This window comes from Armigeres subalbatus, chromosome 2 (assembly GCF_024139115.2).
Source record: "Armigeres subalbatus isolate Guangzhou_Male chromosome 2, GZ_Asu_2, whole genome shotgun sequence".
Lineage (NCBI taxonomy): Eukaryota > Metazoa > Arthropoda > Insecta > Diptera > Culicidae > Armigeres > Armigeres subalbatus.
Window position 1 is genome coordinate 226,645,834 of NC_085140.1, and position 21,483 is coordinate 226,667,316.

The following is a 21,483-nucleotide window of genomic DNA, read 5'->3' on the forward strand; positions in this document are numbered from 1 at the left end:
GTTGCGAGCAAATCGGTTGAGGATAAGTGCCCGAAAAATGAGTGACATTTTTTACCCGATTTTTACGTATAAATTTGTATTTTGGCCATAACTTCCGATCCCATAGTCCGACCTGGCCAATTTTCAATAGGAAACAATGGGAAAGGATTCTGCGTCGAATGCAATTTGTTGCGAGCAAATCGGTTGAGGATAAGTGCCCGAAAAATGAGTGACATTTTTTGCGTCGTTTTGTGCGCACACACACACACACACACACACACACACACACACACACACACACACACACACACACACACACACACACACACACACACACACACACACACACACACACACACACACACACACACACACACACACACACACACAGACATCACCTCAATTCGTCGAACTGAGTCGATTGGTATATAACACTATGGGTCTCCGGGCCTTCTATAAAAAGTTTGTTTTTGGAGCGATCATATAGCCTTTACCGTATACTTAGTATACGAGAAAGGCAAAAAGGTAGTTTGGCCATAACTTCCGATCCCATAGTCCGACCTGGCCAATTTTCAATAGGAAACAATGGGAAAAGATTTTGCGTCGAATGCAATTTGTTGCGAGCAAATCGGTTGAGGATAAGTGCCCGAAAAATGTGTGACATTTTTTACGCGATTTTTACGTATCAATTTGTATTTTGGCCATAACTTCCGATCCCATAGTCCGACCTGGCCAATTTTCAATAGGAAACAATGGGAAAAGATTTTGCGTCGAATGCAATTTGTTGCGAGCAAATCGGTTGAGGATAAGTGCCCGAAAAATGAGTGACATTTTTTACGCGATTTTTACGTATAAATTTGTATTTTGGTCATAACTTCCGATCGCATAGTCGGACATGGCCAATTTTCAATACGAAACAATGGGAAAAGGTTCTGCGTCGAATGCAATTTGTTGCGAGCAAATCGGTTGAGAATAAGTGCCTGAAAAATGAGTGACATTTTTACGCGATTTTTACGTATAAATTTGTATTTTGGCCATAACTTCCGAGCCCATAGTCCGACCTGACCGATTTTCAATAGGGAACAATGGGAAAGGATTCTGTGTCGAATGCAATTTGTTGCGAGCAAATCGGTTGAGGATAAGTGCCCGAAAATGAGTGACATTTTTACGCGATTTTACGTATCAATTTGTATTTTGGCCATAACTTCCGATCCCATAGTCTGACCTGGCCAATTTTCAATAGGAAACAATGGGAAAAGATTTTGCGTCGAATGCAATTTGTTGCGAGCAAATCGGTTGAGGATAAGTGCCCGAAAAATGTGTGACATTTTTTACGCGATTTTTACGTATAAATTTGTATTTTGGCCATAACTTCCGATCCCATAGTCCGACCTGGCCAATTTTCAATACGAAACAATGGGAAAGGATTCTGCGTCGAATGCAATTTGTTGCGAGCAAATCGGTTGAGGATAAGTGCCCGAAAAATGAGTGACATTTTTTACGCGATTTTTACGTATAAATTTGTATTTTGGCCATAACTTCCGATCCCATAGTCCGACCTGGCCAATTTTCAATAGGAAACAATGGGAAAGGATTCTGCGTCGAATGCAATTTGTTGCGAGCAAATCGGTTGAGGATAAGTGCCCGAAAAATGAGTGACATTTTTTACGCGATTTTTACGTATAAATTTGTATTTTGGCCATAACTTCCGATCCCATAGTCCGACCTGGCCAATTTTCAATAGGAAACAATGGGAAAGGATTCTGCGTCGAATGCAATTTGTTGCGAGCAAATCGGTTGAGGATAAGTGCCCGAAAAATGAGTGACATTTTTTGCGTCGTTTTGTGCGCACACACACACACACACATACACACACACACACACACACACACACACACAGACATCACCTCAATTCGTCGAACTGAGTCGATTGGTATATAACACTATGGGTCTCCGGGCCTTCTATAAAAAGTTTGTTTTTGGAGCGATCATATAGCCTTTACCGTATACTTAGTATACGAGAAAGGCAAAACGTTGGTATGGAAGCGTAAATAGAACATTGTCTGCAGCGACCCAACGATAAAATCGCAGCGACTAGTTGTCGCTGACGCGCCAAGGGAATCGCTTAAGTCTGGGGAAGCCTTTACTATTTCAATTCGGTTTCCCTTTCTAAGAATAGCTTTTGTATAAGTGAGGTGGGCTCTCCTTAGCCGTGCGGTAAGACGCGCGGCTACAAAGCAAGACCATGCTGAGGGTGGCTGGGTTCGATTTCCGCTGCCGGTCTAGGCAATTTTCGGATTGGAAATTGTCTCGACTTCCCTGGGCATAAAAGTATCATCGTGTTAGCCTCATGATATACGAATGCAAAAATGGTAACTTGGCTTAGAAACCTCGCAGTTAATAACTACTGCGGAAGTGCTTAATGACACTAAGCTGCGAAGCGGCTCTGTCTCAGTGTTGGGGATGTAATGCCAATAAGAAGAAGATGAAGATATGTGAGGTGCCAAGAGACGCAAGGGAGTTCCTGGAAAAAAATCGTCGGCTCTATATCCTGTGGCATTCTTTAACCAATTAGCTGATGACGTTGCACTTTTAGCCCAAAGGTTCTGTGATATGCACAGTAAACTTAACGACCTTATCGAACCTGCTAATGAGAGTTTAGTCAGCAACTTCAACAAAACCAAATTATTGAACACGAACACGACAATCAGTGCAGAATGTGGAGGGGTCCCAATGGTAGCCGAATGGCGTCAGTAGGCGGTACTATAGGTACCTGGATCAAGAACGCAAGGGATCCTTTTGTGAGTTTAAGTAACATTTGGAAAACTAGATGGATCAGTCGACGTACCAAAGACCGATTTTTTTAAAACTCCATCGTGAAACCTGAGCTGCTATACGCTAAAAATAATTCCACAAAAACGCTTTAAGTAGGCATTTGTTAAATTTTGAACTCAATCATTGACGCGGTCTACATGGAGGCCTCACGAACCCGTTTTCCGTGGTGCGAACCCAATATGTGGTACTTTTTTTTTAAAATAAAATCTGTTTTCATAAAGCAACATATTGAAATTCATACTGATTTGTAAGTGCATTTGCACTCAAATGGGCGATAAGTCAATCGGTGCAGTGAGAAGGGCATCCACGGAGGAAGTGGTGTGCAATGTCGGTTCGCCGGGAACTTTATTATTTTCGTTTCAATAATCCAGTAGTATAAAATTGATAGTAAACAGATTTTCAGAAGCTGTTGGAGCATTTAAAAATATGTTCGATCTTGGAGTGAAATGAAAGTTTTTATATGGTACAATTTTGTTGTACAGAAAAGGCAAACTGCTGCCCATTTAGGAAATCTCATTGTTTCCTATTGAAAATTGGCAAGATCGGACTCTCCTCCATTCGGCTCGGTCTATGGCTACACGTCGCCAACCACGCAGTCTACGGAGGGTCCGAAAGCCATCTTCCACCTGGTGGATCGCCACTTTGCCCGCTGCGCATCTCGCCTTTTTGTGCCCATCGGATCGTTGTCGAGAACCATTTTCACCAGGTTACTGTCCGACATTCTGGCTACGTGTCCAGCCCACCGCAGTCGTCCGATTTGTGCAGTGTGAACGATGGATGGTTCTCCCAGCAGCTCATGCTACTTGTGGTTCATTCGCCGCCCCCACGTTTCGTCCGCCATCTGCACCCCACCATAGATGGTACACAGCGCTTTCCTTTCGAAAACTCCAAGTGCGCGATGGTCTTCCACGAGCATCGTCCAGGTCTCGTGTCCGTAGAGGACTACCGGTCTAATGAGCGTTTTGTAGATTGTCAGGTTGGTACGACGGCGAACTATATTTGATCGGAATCATACCCTTATTGTTTCCTGTTGAAAATTTAAGAATCTGAAGGCTCAGAAATGACGGCAAAAATACATTTTTTTTGTTTGCTACAATTTACCTATCTTACGGGCATTTACCTTTAACCGATTTAGGTATTCGATTCGCATTCGATGGTACTGTTCCATTGCTTTGTATAGGCAATGATCTAGATTGGATCACAATCTTAAAAGTTATGGCCCATTTTTTTTCCAAACTTAAACTGCGCTTTAAAAACTCTCTCATTTTTCGAGCACGATCAAATAGAGATCTGTGTAGGCAATATATGTCTATGAATATTTAAAAAAAAGTTAATACGCAACTGGTAAAAAAGATTGTCAAATCTTACCGACCAATACAGATTGAAGATTACCTCAAGGCATGCACTCTCAACAGATGAATGTTCCATATAGGAGTGGCATAGCAACTTCAATGTTCATGAAAATTTAGTGAGATTTTTCCAATTGCGTTTATTTATCTTAAATTTATAAACTATCATTATTCATAACTCTTAGTAAAAAATAACAATTCGGTGGTACGGATGATAGCATTTTAATTGTACCGTTTATAGGATTAATTGGACAGGCATCAGTGTAGGCGATTCTTAGTCGATTTTTTAGAAACAAATTAGAGTGTGACTTACTCCAGACTAGTGCTGTGAAGGTCGTGATCGTCATAAGACAGAGCGCAAAGCACCTTTTTCTATCTCAGGCGACGAAATGAAAGAATCGTGGGTTCTCTGATTAATTTTGCATGAAAGGCTGTCATGAAAGGATGTTGTGCATTATTTCAAAATTGAAATTTCTGAATCATTTTAATGGGTATATGCAAAGAATAGTGACTAGTCGATAAATTAATCATATTCCTTTAAATCATCGAGTTTAAAGTGGTAATAAACACAAAAAATAAAGCAGATATTGCACACTGTCCTGTCACGGAATAATTTTTTTTTTCAAATTTTTGTAGCATGCTATTCATCCTCATCCATTCATATTAAGGATAGCATTCAGGTCTGGCAAACCCGCTGGCCGCTCTTTGTTCGAAATGAATCCCGAAAAACCCTTAGTTGAGTTTTCTTTACTTTTTGAACCGGACTCTAATCCTGTCGTAAGACCCAACCACTGGTTTGTAGAACTAGTTCTTAATACATATTTTGTATTAGGGACACGGCAGGTATTTTCGTCTGTACGTCATAGTCTCGAAAACCAATAAAAAAGACGCTTTTTTGTAAAACTCATACGTACCAAATCGTAAGTTCAGGAGAATCGTTCTGCTATAGTGGAGTTCTAGCAAATGTACGTTGCTTTCGTTGGTTTTAGCCCGTACGACGATGGACGGAAATACCTGCCGTGTCCCTATATCATTTTGACTCAATTACCGGACCTGTAGAAGATGGTGAGTTCTGCTTTAACCAGCGCAGTTAAGAATATCTTGAATCTTGTCACACAGTTAGTTTCCGGCTTAACCCACTTCTGTCTACCGTTAGCTCTTCATATGCAATCGTGAATAGGCTTTTGAGCTGATTTGCCCGTAGTTCAAATGATCGTCAAACAAATCGTTAATAATAAGCTTCTGTATTTAGTTTTAGATGTTAAGTTCTATTTTTCTACTCTTTTACTATTATTCGATGATGGTAATGAAGACCCAAATGAAAGCTTGAATAGGATATAGTTCGTCACAATTCCTTATCCATATCAAGAGAGTTCGGTTTTCAAACCAATGAAGATGAAAGTAATGATGATAATTCTATAGTCTGTTCAGATTACGAGCTTGATAACTTGACATAATAATCGACTACAAAAAATGTGTGAGCCTTGACATCACGATAACATCAAGTAATAAAGCTTGTAGTCCTAATAGGCTCTCAAAATAGTGTTAAATGCATTCTCTATACTTTGACAGTACTGTGGATTTTGTTCAGATTTTTAAACAATAAGTCATTTAAATTTTACAATATTTTTGGCTTCAAATGTATCAAAAAATGAACGGTTTCTGATTGCTTATTTTTCCACAATGTAACTTGAAAAAATATTGTTTTCAATGTTTTGCAATGTAAGTGCCTTAAGCCCTCGGTCCAGTGTTTGTCATAATGACAAATATTCGTCAAGTTGATCCGGACATCTACCAAACCGATTAGAAATCATCCATGTCGATTCAGGCTGACTTGACAAATATTTGTCATTATGACAAACAGTGTACTGATAGCTTTAGCATCATTAAATAATTAAGAATGTACAAAATACGGTGATCAACCGAATTCAACATGTTCAAATTTTGACTGCCCTGGAATAAATTTTGAAAGTCTATAGAGGAAGAAGAATTATTCCTATTTTTTTAAAGTCTATTTATAAACTTGTGCCAGGCCAATGGACCGTATATACATTTTCAGCGCTAAGCCATTAATTGCTTTTAATTTGTGCTGTTTTGACTGGTACTGGTACCACCAGTTTCTGCATCTACCTATGAACAAAGTCTGAACTACGTTAAAGTGCTCATGAGCTTGTGACAGGTAACGAAAAGAATTATTTTTTTCAATTGCATAAAAGGCCATGTGCTACGTTGAAAAAATACAATGATAAGCCTAGTACGCTGCTGATACTGAATGGGTTTACGGAAAATTTGATCAAATTACCGTGCAAACTCAAACTTCGGACGCTTAAGCACTTTCTGATATATAATCATTCTGTTTACACACATTATTAATCACACTGTTTAAACCACCATTGCAATCATAAGGTAAAGCATTCATCTTTGAACTACGTATTTCATATGCGCAAGATATTACGAAGAATATTTGCATTTTATGAAAATGTCCGGCTTCTGTTTGATTCAAACCTCGGACACCGGCGGTTTTAGATTCATATTTCGGACACAAAGATTCAAACTTCGGACACCTGATTACACAGTGCCGGGAAGAATAATTGAAAACAATTCTCACTGCTAAACACAGACTGTCTTTTAATTATTTCGTACAATTGTTTTAACATGTCTGATATGAATGTAGCTAAGTTAAAAAAAGCTAAAACTATTAGTCCTTCCTACCCACCTTGACGAAACATTTCGATGAAATATTTCAGAAAATTTCCCATACGAATTGAAGCGTCCGAAGTTTGAGTGTGTCCGAAATTTGATTCTCCACGGTACCAAAGTAAATTTGACAGCTGATTCAGTATGGGAGAAATGTCACTTTTCCGTACGGAATTAAATGCTACCTACGAAATATTTTTCCGTAAGGAAAAGTGACAGCTCTATTTACCTTACCCAGCAGGGGTTTTTGGCGTTACGAAATTTTCTCTACTTGTCAGCTCCGTACTGCTCACGGAATTTCAGTAGCGGAATTATTCCGTGATCATGCCGTATCCTGCCTATTTGCATAGTACTTTTCAGCAGCGTACTAGTCTATAAATAACAGCAATAATAACTCATGAGTTGTTATGCTGGTTTTCAAAAGTGTATAATCAACTACAAGGTATTTATTGCCTAAGAGCTTGTTATATTTTAAAGCTATATTATGTAAAATAAGCAAAAAGATAAATAAAAGGAATTTACGGACGTTCTAAACATGTCCGCCATGCCATTTCAATGATAATTTTTAACAGAAATAGCTCCCTAGAGAGTTTTATTTATTTTCGAGGAAGGTAGATTAAAATTGAACGATGAAACAAAAACAAAATGTGCTTCCGCCAGTGGCGTAGGAGGGGGGGGGGGGAGGAGAGTTGGTTCTGAACATTTTTTTGGCTTCCGCTTAAGTTTTAGACAGATCTTAAGAGAATTGGAGAAACAAAGACACAAAAATCAAAGCTATAATTAAAAAAAAAATTACCTGTTCTAAAATTGACTACTATGTCAACCAAAAATATCGTATCACTTAAGCAATTGAAGGCAATCCATCTCGTGCTGAGGTCATCATTGAAGAAAGATATGGCAACAGGCAATATAATAAGATTGGCTACCAGTAATAGTAACATACACAAATCCCAGTAAAACCTGAAAGAAGAACAAAATATAATTTAGAACAGTACTTATTATATTCGAATTAGAACATTTACCTAAATGAGCTGCACGGATGAATCACCCAATGACCAGATGTTTTTTGTCGAATTCTTTCTTTTACTAGAGCTTTTTTACTTCCGAAAAGTTTCATGGCAAGTCGATTGTCTGTTGGTTGAAACCATGCTTGCAGCTGGTTTTTCAAAAAATTCGATGACGGTTTCTCAGTAGACGGTGGTATGCTCGGAAGTGGTTCTTCTTTCGGTGTTCCGTAAAGGGAAACATCGTCAAAATGTACCTGGAAGTAAATTAAAATCTTAACATCAATTTTGTTTGAAAGTCGTTCAATGAAATTGCAGAACCTTCGATTTTGCCATATCGTTTATATAGTCATTGATCAATAGCGCTTCGTCATCCAATGCTGTCACTAGAGAGTCTGTGCAAGTGTTGTCAATCGATACCCTCAAATCGTTCTCATTTTGATTCAGGAGATTCGAATGAAACCTTATGGAATCAGTGCTAGCCGCGTTGAATAGTCTGTAATTAAAAAGAAAAAAAAAACAATAAATTATTCATAATGTCAGTCTTGGCTCAAATAAAGTGAAAACCATGGGCAGAGTAGGAAGAGCTTTAATCTTGAGATTGTTTACACAGAAAGTTTGGTTCGAACGTATACTACAGTTGCGATAGATTGATGCCTCAAATTAATTATAAACAATATAAATGTAGCACGAAGCGAATGGAGATCGTCTATATAGAACCATAACAATTAGACTTTATGATACAACGCCAGACTTTACAAGCTGACGTTCAATTGAAAGTTATTTATGTTTTCGATTTCGTTAGTCCGGTATCGTATGTTATCCTGATATTTTCAATTTTATACAGATTTGCTTATCCGATCAATCAGATTTCCGGAAAACAAACTGACATTAATTACAAATGTGTGTATCGTATAGTTTCTCGATTCTTCAATCTGCCTGATACTTTTTGTGAGAGTCATTCAAACGATACGGGTGGATTTAAATTGGTTTTAACTAACGATGTTATAGCAAATGAAGAAAAGTTGTTAGCATATAATTTTGATGAGAAATGTGAAACTTGCGATTTACCAGACACAAACTTACATTGTGTAGTCGAGTGGAGAACAACGAAATTCGGACAGAAAATGGATAGAAACAGTTTTGAGGACCAAGTTGAACGTAAAGCTCAAAACAATAGATGAAATTTTGAGTTGACAAACAAACGAAATCAATTCCAAGCAGAAAGCAGCTTTATCGTTAGCGACACATTATATTAGTTGGAACACAAAAGTTCATTCGAGTTTCATTCGAGAAATTCGATGGGCAAATAGGGCTGTATTCAAGAAACATTTTGATAGGCATTTAAACATTTGTTAAATAGATTAAGCTAGTATTGTATTGCGTTTGTGTATAACAAATTTAATTCAATAAAAATTTCAATAAAAAAAAACTACCGTACTTTTTGAATTGAACTGGTGCTGAGAGGTTTGCTGCTCTATTCGTTATATTCTAATAATCTAACTATCTAAAAGTAGTGGCACCTAAGAGATTGGTGGAGACACACCACAAATTCGAAAGCGAAAGAAACAATGTAATACGGGATTCGAAAGGCCTTCTGGCTCGTGAACTGTGGAAGATTGGAGTGAACGTGGCCGCTATTCAAGAAGTCCGATGGCCTAGATCCAGAGAACGTGAATTCCGAGCCGTGGACCCCACGATCAACACTGCATTCAAATATAACATCTATCACGGCGGCGGCGGAAAAGCAGAGCATGGAGTTGGTTTTGTAGTGATGGGCAAGCAAATGAAGCGAGTGATGCGGAGGAAACCCATTAGCAAACGAATCTGTGTGTTGAGGTACGGGGCACGTTTTATAAATGTCTTGTTAAAGCCTATGGAGAGTGCCCAAAGCATGACGTGAACATTTTTATCGGAGACGCTAACGCTCAGGTCGGTAGAGGGACGGAAATCCCATAATCGGTAGGGAGAGCCTTCACCCCTCTACTAAAAACAACGGCCTACGGTTAGTAAATTGCAACCAATTTCTTGGCTGTTATCGATGAGCCGACATTCAGAGGTCCAAACATTGACTCTAATCACTACCTCGTTGTCAGTAAAATTCGATCACGGTAAGCGATCGGTCAGCGATTGTCGGCGGAAGGAGTATCGGCTGAGTACCGCCAGAAGCTCGACGAACGGATAAATGCAATCAACATTAGCGACAACATCAACGATCTATGGGAGTCGATCCATGGAGCGGTGAGCACAACAGCACGAGAAGTGGTAGGCACTGCACAAAGGCGATCCAGAATTGGTTGGTTCGATGTGGAGTGTAAGAGAGTGATAGACGAGAAGAACGTTGCCAGAAGCCGGATGTTGATGTCGGGTATCCGATCGAATAGAGATCGGTACAAGGAAGCAAGAGCAGCCAAAAAGTGTCAAAACCCAATCGAAGCATATTTTATGTTTACGTATGGATTTATTATCCATTGTTTTAAGTAAAGAAAGTTATTCCGATGAATGACACGCAGAAATCACGTAATGATGCAAATCGCGAGTCGAATCATGAACGATTCTTTGGGCCATGATGAGTCGGGTGGGGTTTGTCTCGCGCTTGATTGGAATCGTGGTTGAGATTTGAGAATTTGAGTATTTACCAACACTGAATTGATGAGCGAGGCGCAGGAAAAAATGGAGCAAAATGATATGCGGAGGTTTTGTGAGATTGTCAATGGCGTGCGGAGAAAGACAGCGCCATCTCCCGTCATGTGAAACGGCCAAGAAGGCAATTCGCTGACTGATAAAACCGAAGCGGCTTCCAGGTGGACACTTCGAGACTTTGTTGAATAGTGGAAGTGACGGTGCATCGGTGAACAGAATAAATATTAGTGACGATGGACAAGATGATGAGGTTAGAAAAGCTATTAAAGAGATGAAAAACAATAAGGCTGCGGGGAAGGACCAGCTCCCAGCTGAACTTCTCAAACATGGTAGTTAGCAGCTCTATCAAGTTCTGCACCATATTAAGTCGAGAATATGGGAAGACGAGGAATTGCCTGCTAGCTGGTTGGACGGTCTCATTTGTTCTCTCTTTAAGAAAGGGCACAGAATGGAGTGTGCCAATCACCGAGGAATAACCCTCCTTAATTCGGCGCACGAAATTATGTCCCTTATTCTGTTCAACAGATTGAGACCGCTTGAAGAGTCTTTCGTCGGCGAATACCAAGCAGGTTTTCGTGAGGGCCGATCAACGACGGATCGAATGTTTACCCTGAGATAAATCCTTGATAAATTCCGGAAGTACAACTTCCAGACACATCATCTGTTTATTGATTTCAAGGCAGCGTACGATTCGGTGAAACGGAATGAATTATGGCAAATTAAGCTAGAACATGGTTTTCTGTTACGGCTGATTCGTATAACGTTGGACGAATCGAAATCATGTGTAAGGGTTGCGGATGAAATATCGGATGGTGAAAAATTTGTGGTACAAGAATTGGTGTATCTTGGAACATTAGTGACGTGCGATAATGATGTTACCCGCAAGGTGAAAAGGCGTATTGCAGCTGCAAATAGGGCTTATTAAGGACTTCGTAACCAGCTTAAGTCCCGTGGTCTGCAAACGAAGACCAAACTCGCGCTGTATACTACTCTGATTCGACGTTAAAGGAGGCTGATCGGAGAGCTTTCGGAGTGTTTGAGCCTAAGGTGCTGCGGACAATACTCGGCGGTAAACAGGAGAACGGTACCTGGCGGTTTCGCATGAATCACGAGTTGTACCAGGTGTATAAAGGGATGGATATTATCAAGCTTATACAAAACGGCAGACTACGGTGGGCTGGTCACGTTGTTCGTATGCCGGAAGAACGTCAAGCGAAGATAATATTTAGTAGAATACCCGAAAGAGGCCGCAGGCTTCGTGGAAGGCCGCGTACACGATGGCTTTTTGCTTTTTTGAGGACGCTCAACGTCCAGGGCGACTGGAAGCGGTGACGATGCCTTTCTCGATTCAGTCCCTTGATTTTGCATTAGTATGATACAGATTATAAATGATTGCCTACATTACGGCTCTTGAAAACGCTGTAAGGCAAACAACCAAACAAACGGAAATGGTTCAACATACCATATTCTTTATAACTTTTGAACGCAATGACCGATCGTGATTATATTCAATAGTGATCAACTAGGGTTTGTCCCCCGTCGAATGCAACTCGTTGCAAGAAAATCGGTTTAGAATTACTATACGCAAAAGTGGCTTATGTTTTTCGGTTTTCGTGTGCACACAAACACACACGCATACACAAGGACATGCAGACATTTGTTCAGCTCGGCGAGCTGAGTCGATTGGTTTATAACATTATGGGTCTCCGAGGCTTCTAAAGAAAGTTCGATTTTAGAGTGAAATGATAGCCTTTCGGTACAACTTTGTTGTACGAGAAAGGCAAAACATGATATGAACTAGTTTGAAATAAGAGTAAAAATAACAAAAAAATGCACCAAATGCAAAAATGCTTCTAACAAGAACAAACTAATAGCTCAAGATATTGATAAGTTCTTGTTAAGGTACACCGGGGCAAGTTTAAATGCGGGGTAAGTTGAAACGGAAGCTGTAATTCAGATAGGAAACGACCGAATGCTCTGATATTTTTTTTTTAAACAAACTACTCGCCTTAACGCTCCTTCTGACTGCCATTCCCGAAAGATTGCAGCCAAGGATGTTATCGATCGTTTAGTAATCTGCCTTCGATCATTTAGTAGTTTGTCAATAACTCATTCCAGAGGCTAAATTTCAAAATGTGTTGTATGGTGGACATCTAGTGCAAAGGTTTATCTACAACTCTGCCTAACAGTTCGTTGTTTGAATTTCACTAATAACGGAGCTATATCGCTAGAAGCAGTAATTAAGACTAAATGATTGCATTATTTGTTATCATTTAGTATGAATATAGCAACTAGCACCGTAACTCCTTTAATAGTGGAATTTGAACGTCGACCTGTTAAGAAGAGTTGTAGAAAAACCTTCCTACTAAAAGTCCACCAAACAATACTTTTTGAAATTTGGCCTCTGGAATGAGTTATTGACAAACTACTAAATGATCGAACGAAGATTACTAAATGATCGATAACATCCTTGATTGCATCTACTAAATACTAAACACTAGTGTGCCGCTACCATTTATAGACTCAGCTGGTGTTATAGAGCAGCCTTGTCGATGTTGAGAGAGTTGTTGCTGATGAAAGTGAGCTAAACTGCTAGATTGTTGCTGTGAACTTGCAACTGCTGTTGTATTTGACGAAGAATTTGTTGAAGCTTTCAAAAGCAATCCCTGCAATGTTTATTTTTCGCCCTTTGCAAAATACAAACCAACTATTTGACGTGCCAATGAAACAGGTCTCAAAACGATGTTTGGAAGAGTTTTTTCATCAAATTTTCACGGTAGGTAATCATTCAATGTTGATTATGAAAAATCGATGAAAGACTCGTTTTAATTTTTGTTTTTTGGTTGTTTGATATTGCTTTGTATGTTCAACTCATCGGGGCAAATAGAAATGCGTGGTGCGGGGCAAGTTGAAACAACGATTCAAAACGTCACCCTCGCAATTAAAAGTATTTTTTTTTCAGAATTCAACATCTGAAAATACGCTTGTGGCTTTGTTGTACACTGCCCTTATTCGCATAGGAGTCTCATGTCATTTTCGCCGACTTGAGTAATTTCCCGTTGAATTTATCAAACTTGTTTTACATGGAGAAATACAAAAAAACTAATAAATTGAAAAAAAAAATGGTATCTTTCCAAAAAGTTTACATAATATTCTTTATCCGTGTTAATTGTCTCACAATTAAATGGACCATACTTAAGTTTATTTTTTGTGTAAAAGAAAACCTATCAAAATCTAGAATCTGATTTTTATGAGAGTAAATATCAAGATGAGACAACAAAAGTGGGATTTGTTTTCCAATTTCTAGAACAAAGCCTACTATTTTATCAGTTTTTTTTTAAACAGGAGACAATTTTAAGCTAATTACTGAAAGAAAATCAAAATCGTCAAAAGCATACATGGGACTCTTATGTGAATCCTGGCAGTATTATAGCCACCTTTACAAACTCGTGCTTCTTGAGTCTCACTGAGTACATACATTTTGTTATTAATACGGCAAAATTAGGTTACGTCTGAATATAACGCAGTGTTTCAACTTGCCGATGCATATAAAAAATAATTTAAATTTAAAAAAATATTTATAGAAAAGTTTGTTAAGGTTGCTTATTTTTTATGTATAATATTTGGCCCGAACTAGCAAACACCGCAAACGGATTCAAAATATATCAAAGGGTGATTTTTTTTACAGCACTTCGAATTTCAACTGTGAAAAAACCGTTTCAACTTGCCCCGGTGTACCTTAATAGTAAAACCTGATATTTTTATGATATTTCGGTGCAAATTTTTGTTATTTTCGCTTGTTATTTCTACTCTTATTTCAAACAAGTTCATATCATGTTTTAATATCAATATTACGTTTTACTGTTAATGAGCTATTATCGTCTACCCGAGAAGTAGACGAAACATTTGTTTTTCCCGGAAATGAATGTTATCTATTTCCCTAAAGTGCTATTTGACCTATCTAATGTGTTTTTCTTATTTCGTTGTATAACGCACGAGAAAAGAATCAGCATCGCTAGGTGGTGTTGTTTAGGTTTTTTTTAATACGATTGTATCATATCACATTGCATTCGGCTAAAAAAATGTATGTATCAGCGTCATCACAAAATTCGGTATTAAGCAATGTTTAGGTATAAAAGCTATGAGAAGCATCAACGAGCTATCCACAAACAGATTGCATTAGGGTACAATCAAATAAAAATCACGACTAGAAACAAGTTTGAGTATTTCAATAGGGGAAATGACGGCTTTGGCAGGTTTTGTTCTATTATTGTCAGAGGGGTTTTTGTTGACCAAATTTTATAAAATTTGGCCACAATATTCTTTGATATGCAAAGAATGTTGATGCCAAATTTGAGTATAATTAGTTATAGAAAACCCCCCTGACAATAATAGAACAAAACCTGCAAAAGCCGTCATTTCCCCTAATTGTTTATTAACATACCTTCCGTTCAGTTTGAAGCTCCTCTTCTTTTTCGTTCGGTTTAAACTGTTTGTGTTTGGCGAACCAGTGTAGTATTGACTCAATATGTGATTGGAATATAGATTGTACACACTGTTGCTGTAGCAATTAGGGTTGTTTTGATTATTGTTGTTCTCAGTAGGTGCACTTAGTTGTCTGTTAAACTCAATATTTTTACTATTCAATTCACTAACTTGTGTGTTCAATTCGATAATACTCTTCAATTGATTGGTTTCACTTTGATGATTACTGCTACTGCTACTGCTAATGTTTATTGTGTTACTATTGTTATTGCTTTTGTTACGGTTATTACTATGTATATTTATATTAGCACCAGAACTCGAGCATTTCTTGTCGTAATTAAGTTTGTTAAAGTTGATGTTCTTATTATTAGATGAATCACTATTACTGTTAATCCGTGATCTACTAAACACTAGTGTGCCGCTACCATTTATAGACTCAGCTGGTGTTATAGAGCAGCCTTGTCGATGTTGAGAGAGTTGTTGCTGATGAAAGTGAGCTAAACTGCTAGATTGTTGCTGTGAACTTGCAACTGCTGTTGTATTTGACGAAGAATTTGTTGAAGAAATACTACTACCGTATGGTTGCACAAATGTGCTGTTGTCTGAGCTTAGACCACCCTGTAAAGAATGGAATGATCCCTGGCACGAGCTTAGCAATGCGTTTTTGCTTAATGAAGGCTTGTTTGAGTTATTCAGTGAATGCGCTTGCTGCAGAACACTTTTACATCCATTAAACAGTGGAGAATTTCTTACACTATTGTTCGAATTGTCATTCGATTCACTTAGCATATGCGGGTGCTCCGTTACGTTACTCGTTGTGGGGGTGTTCAAATTGTTGCTGTTATCACTTTTGTAATACTTTGATTGATAATCACCGCTCCCATTTCCTGCACTAGCGCTGGCTGAACTTGATACAACGCTCTTGTGAGCACCACTACAATTATTTGCTGATAATGATTTAGCACTATTTTTCACGAGATTAAAGTTTAAATTATTTTCGTCTGGTGCCGACGAAGCTTTGTCCAAATTGTTGTAAGTAGGATTGGCCAATTCTGGCTCTGTTGCTCTGAGCCCTGGTTTATCTGCAAGAGAAATAAAATCACAAATAAGTCAATCAATAATAATATATATCATGTAATTGATGTTTATTTTCAACTACTTGACCCGGCAGACGTTGTCCTGCATAGTAGGTGAGAATGCGCGTTGTAAACTGCCCATGTGAAATTCCAATACCAATCTTGATTTTAGTTTGTCACGATTTATTCGACTTCACTCGTGATTTTCTCATGAGCAAATATTATATGAACCCGTCGGACAATAAACCGAACATATTTGCTGAAAAAATATTGAAAACCCATGTAGCCATTTTCAAGCCATGCGTATACGAATACAATTAATTTTTATATAATACAATAAGTAACAATTTCATATAATACAAATAATACAATAATAATTTTTAGTAATACAATTCAATTTTTATATAATACAATAATTTATATATATACAATAAGTCTTTTGTTACTGTAAACAGAAAAAAGTTCAAATTTCTACAGATCGAATGTTTGCTTGTATAAAGAGACCAGAAGTCCCGGATTATGCGGGACAGTCCCGGATTCCGACTACTTGTCCCGCCTTGCCAGGCGTCCCGAAAAACGTCCCGCGTTCCATGTTGAATCTGTAAAGGCTGGAGAGTCTATGGAACCAGAACAAAAAAGATGAATTTTGGGCAATCTGTAGAGTCTACTTGAAGCCTTCCTTAGCCGTGTGGTAAGATGCACGGCTGCAAAGCAAAACCATGCTGAAGGTGGCTGGGATGGATTCTCGGTACGGTCTTAGAAATTTGCGGGTTGGAAATTTTCTTGGCCTCCCCGGGCATAAAAGTATCATCGTGTTAGCTTAACCCATCAGTTTCCCCAACCAAAGGCAAAAGATTCGAAAACTTATTTTTCTCTTGATACTTGGCTGGGCCATTCTACTGTGCACCTTAGGGAGATTTGCGCATGATTGAGTATATTTCTTGACCAACATTTGAAAAGGACGTAGCAGTCAAAATTTTTCTTCTTTTCAATTTTTTGTCTATGTATTGTATATAGCTATGTATCAATCATTATTGATTTATTGGCACTTATCGGTGAGTACAACATCTAAAGCTCAAAGTAAGAGGGAGCGCAACAATGAAGAACAGTATGGATATGTGTCACAAGCGAGCGACGAGTATGAAGCGAACAGAAATTGAAATTTTAGTAGAGGGCCAGTTGTAAGAACAGCATTGTTGAAATCGCTGTTATTCTTCCTAACGTCCACCCAGGAACGGCTTGGGTAGTAGCATAGCATACTTTCATACTATGGTAGGAACATCGGACAAGCTTTCCTGCATACACTTACGTGGACAATTGTTCACGATATACGTGTTTTTACACGATTTACATATGTTTTTACACGATATATGTTTTTACACGATTTACATTTTCTCAATTTTCCACTCATCTTACATGCTTAACGCATATTAATTATCATGCGATTTTTCTTTGATTTACTCAGGATTTTTTGAAACATGTGTTGAAGATTTTGGTGGTAAATTGAAGTCACACGATCAAAAATACGAGCGAAAAAAGTCGTGTAAAAATAGAATCCTGTGTATATTCTTTATGCTCCTTACTACTTCCTACGCGTCAATCATTCATGCGTCCGTAACTAATTTTCTAGGAAAATCTCATCCATCAATCAAACATCTCTACTAAAAAATATGCCAATCTAGCATCATGCTAAACTGCCATAGACCTATGCATCATCAAATTCACTCACCTAATGGATTTTGACACTTGAGCGGGGTATTCACAGCAAAATTTCAGCTCAAACGTTATAATTTCTTCGGGGAGTTCATTTTGCGTTGGTCTATAATGTCAAATAACTTTATGCGTAACGGCATTATGACAAACGACTCTATGTCAAATCTATCGTTCAATCCATGCACGAAGATCATCTCAGTTTATATAGTGAACATATCACCTACACTCCCAGTCATTAGTTTGGGTTCACCCTTAAAAAAATATGATAAAGTCTTTACACGTATCCCCACGTGTCCGATTTGTGATCTTCACAGCTTATTCGAAAGATAATGAGTAGATCTTCAGCTTTAGATGTTTGGAAATGAGCCAACCATATTTTGAAGCAAGTGTGGGAACGGGACCCTAAGTACATGCTCTTTTTATAACATTTTTGAAAATACGGTGAAAAAAGCTTGATTTGTTTATATTTACTGAATTAGTGAGAAACATGTATGATTTTTGTTTCACCTCTTGGAGTTAGAAAATGAATGGGCACTTTCATGCACATAAAGGTGGTTGTTCTGAACCGAAACTTATGGCCGACACACCATTACTATGGATGAACATAAACTTTTGGCTGAAGCAAATCATACCCGTTTTCATTATTTCAGTGATTAAAAAAAATTAGATTTTTTACAAACATTTAAAAAATTTGCTGTTAAAAGTGCATATATTCGCGGTCATCTTCCCGCATACTTTGAAATTTTGTCGGTTCATTTTCGAAGAATTTGGTTTTAGAAATGTTACCGCTGGGCTCCACAAAATAGAATAGTGCAAAAACTTAAAAGAATAAAAGATTCTTGTCAGCAATTGTGTTAAAATATTCCTCAGTGCACAAACTGGTAACACCCCTACCTTGCAATTCCAAGTGAATTAATCTGGATCAATTATTAATAGAACTTCTAGTTATGTAAATTAAATTCAAGACTGTATCCGAGATGCTGCGAAATAAACAGTGCTGCATCGTTACAATGCTTCTTTTGAAATAATGTATCGCCTAGAGGTTATATTTATATTTATATTTATATTTTACAGCCCTGCTCTCCCCATTTTGTCTCCTAAATCCAGCTCTGGCCGAAACTTCAGAAGATCAGTTTCAATTGCCAGAGTTTTTTGACCTCCTTTTTTTTGTTGGAGCGTAGGACCACTGCGTCCATTAAGTTGAACTTTTGTGGTATACCCCTAATTGCTATTAACTACGCATCTTGTAGGTTGATCACCATTTCTCAAGTAAACAACCTAAGACGCGTCTGTTCCCAGTCCGGCAAAATTGAATTAATAAAACTCACTACCTTTCCAGGATTTGCGTTCCAAATTTCACCTGGTTGCATAAAGCCACTATTTAGAAATTTGGATCTACATTTGTACAATGCATAACAACTGCAAAGCAGATGTTCCGAGGTTTCACGTTCCATGTTACAGAAACGACAGATATCATTCTGAACCTGGCCAATATTTTTCAAATGATATCTACTCGGGCAGTGTCCGGTTATTAGGCCAGTTAAGGTACAAAGAGCCCTCTTATTGAGCTCCAAAAGCTTGTTGGTTATTGAAACATTTGGAATTATAAATCTCTTTGATTGAGCACACTTTTTGGCGACCATCCAGTTGGTCATCAACCTTTGTGCTTCCCAGGATTTCAATTCCATTTTTACGGTACAGTATGATATACCACAGAAACGTTCTGGGCCAGTGAACTGTATGTTTGAACCTTGTTTCGCAAGCTCGTCTGCCTTTTCATTACCTTCAATGCCACAGTATCCCGGAACCCAGTATAGGTTTACGGACTCCTCTTGGCACACCTTTCGCAATGGGGGGCAGCAGGGACTTTGTCCAAGGGCTTGACGACCCCTCCCCATGGCCACTGCGAGTTAGACCGGGACCATCGTCCCTAACCCCTAATCCCAAGGCGTCAAGCGACCCGTGCCGAGGGGATGCATGGCCAGGGGGGTGAAATAATAAGCTAGGCCTTTAACGGAGCCTGTGGGGTACCTGGGCACCCTCCACAGTAATTGTCCCTTACCGCGTTATGCTGGGCTCTGGCGTGCTGGACCTCTTTTCCCGAGCAACTCGTGGGACCAAAATGGAAAACCAAGTCAATTCTTCAATTAGTGGTAGTAGTGTAGGCGACAACCCCTTCGCAAGAGGTGGGTTGTTCAGGTCTCCGCCTAGGAGGCCAGAGGCAATAGTCGGCAGCTCAGTGCGCAGCGCCAGTGTGGGTCACTCAACCTTCCTCTCGGCTATAAAAACGCCGGAAGGGGTTATTGACGGCCCATGGCTTGTGAAGGCGATGAACCGCAAACGCGATGGGCTTTCGGCCTTCGAGGTGGCGACGGAACAGCTGGACGCCATCATCGACTTTGCGTCATCGAAGCATAATATCAGCAAGGACCTTAAGAGGAGCTTGCAGAAACTTCGAAAGTCGATGCTGGACGCCAAGCTGGAGAGGGCGGTCGGAACGGCCAAGTGTAAACCCGTGAAATCGGTGGAGTCAAGGTCTACCCAGACTGAGGCCCAAGGATTCGCGGACTCGGGCAAGGTCGAGTCGACCGAAGGCGTGCCAGCTAAGACGGTGGTGCCAAAGTCTACCCAGACTGAGGCTCAAGTATTTGCGGGTACGTCGGGGGTGACTACTCCAACGGAGCAGACACAAAAACGGGGGAGACAGTCTCCAGGGGATGAGCTCCCTGGGGCCGCTCCAAAACGCGGAGGGTTACTACCCCGAACAAGGGTAGTGGGGCTGGGAAGCTGAACCCCGGTCAGGTACCTCCAAAACCGGGGGAGGAAGGACCTGGAAAGGTCCGTCCACTCAGGCAAGACGGTGGTAAGGGGTTACGGCAGACTGAAAGTTCTCAGCCGCACCAGACCAGGGAAATAGAGGGGAATGACGCCTCCTGGACCCTGGTCAAGAACAAGAGGAAACCGAAGACGTCAAGGGCCGAAAAGAAGGCCCAGGCGAATGAGGGTAGCAAGAAGTCTAGGGTAGGCGCCAATCACTCCAGGGGCGATGCCCTAGTCATCACGGCGGACGAGGCTAAGTACTCGGATGTTTTGAAGGCGATGAGGAGTGACGTCAAGCTCGGTGAACTCGGCGCCGACGTACGTCGAATAAGACGTACCCGGATGGGCGAGATGATACTCGAGCTGAAGCGGGGCGTCTCGCAAAAGGGCGCCTCCTACAAGAAGTTGGCGGAGGAGGTCCTAGGCGAGACGGTCAAGGTGAGGGCACTCACGACGGAGGTGAATCTAAGGGTTAAAGACCTGGACGAGATCACTGAAGTCGAAGAGCTCGTCACGGCACTGCGGCGACAGTGTGAAGTGGAGACGCCCACCGCAGCCGTTCGGCTACGGAAAGGTCCGGCAGGGACGCAGGTAGCATTGGTTCGGCTATCTGAAGCGGACGCCTTCAAGGTAGTCAAGTTAGGGAGCGTCAAGGTGGGATGGTCGGTGTGCCCTGTGGGCATATACGAGCAACCCGAAGTTTGCTTCAAGTGCCTGGAACCGGGGCACAAGCAATGGGACTGCAAAGGCCTTGACAGAAGCAATCTCTGCCGACGCTGTGGATTGGAGGGACATAAGGCACTGCTGCACGAACCCTCCCAATTATTTGATTTGTTCCAGCAAAGCTGTGAACAGCAAGCACTCCATGGGGGCTCGATGTGC

The 21,483-nt window shown here is 40.0% G+C and overlaps 1 protein-coding gene across 11 annotated transcripts in view; it reads right to left on the reverse strand.

Annotated features, from left to right (window-relative positions):
- LOC134211796 (potassium/sodium hyperpolarization-activated cyclic nucleotide-gated channel 2) overlaps positions 1-21,483 on the reverse strand; it is a 104,935-nt gene that overhangs the window by 39,309 nt on the left and 44,143 nt on the right. For 5 of the 11 annotated variants that reach the window (XM_062689030.1, XM_062689029.1, XM_062689028.1 and 2 more), the window contains exons 4-7: positions 14,952-16,074; positions 8,186-8,360; positions 7,883-8,121; positions 7,657-7,820 (exon numbers count right to left, since the gene is read on the reverse strand). In XM_062689030.1, coding sequence (XP_062545014.1) covers positions 7,657-7,820; positions 7,883-8,121; positions 8,186-8,360; positions 14,952-16,074 — 1,701 coding nt within the window. Of the gene's footprint in view, positions 1-7,656; positions 7,821-7,882; positions 8,122-8,185; positions 8,361-14,951; positions 16,075-21,483 lie in introns of those variants that run through there. The other 6 variants (XM_062689036.1, XM_062689035.1, XM_062689034.1 and 3 more) reach the window with 6 other exon arrangements.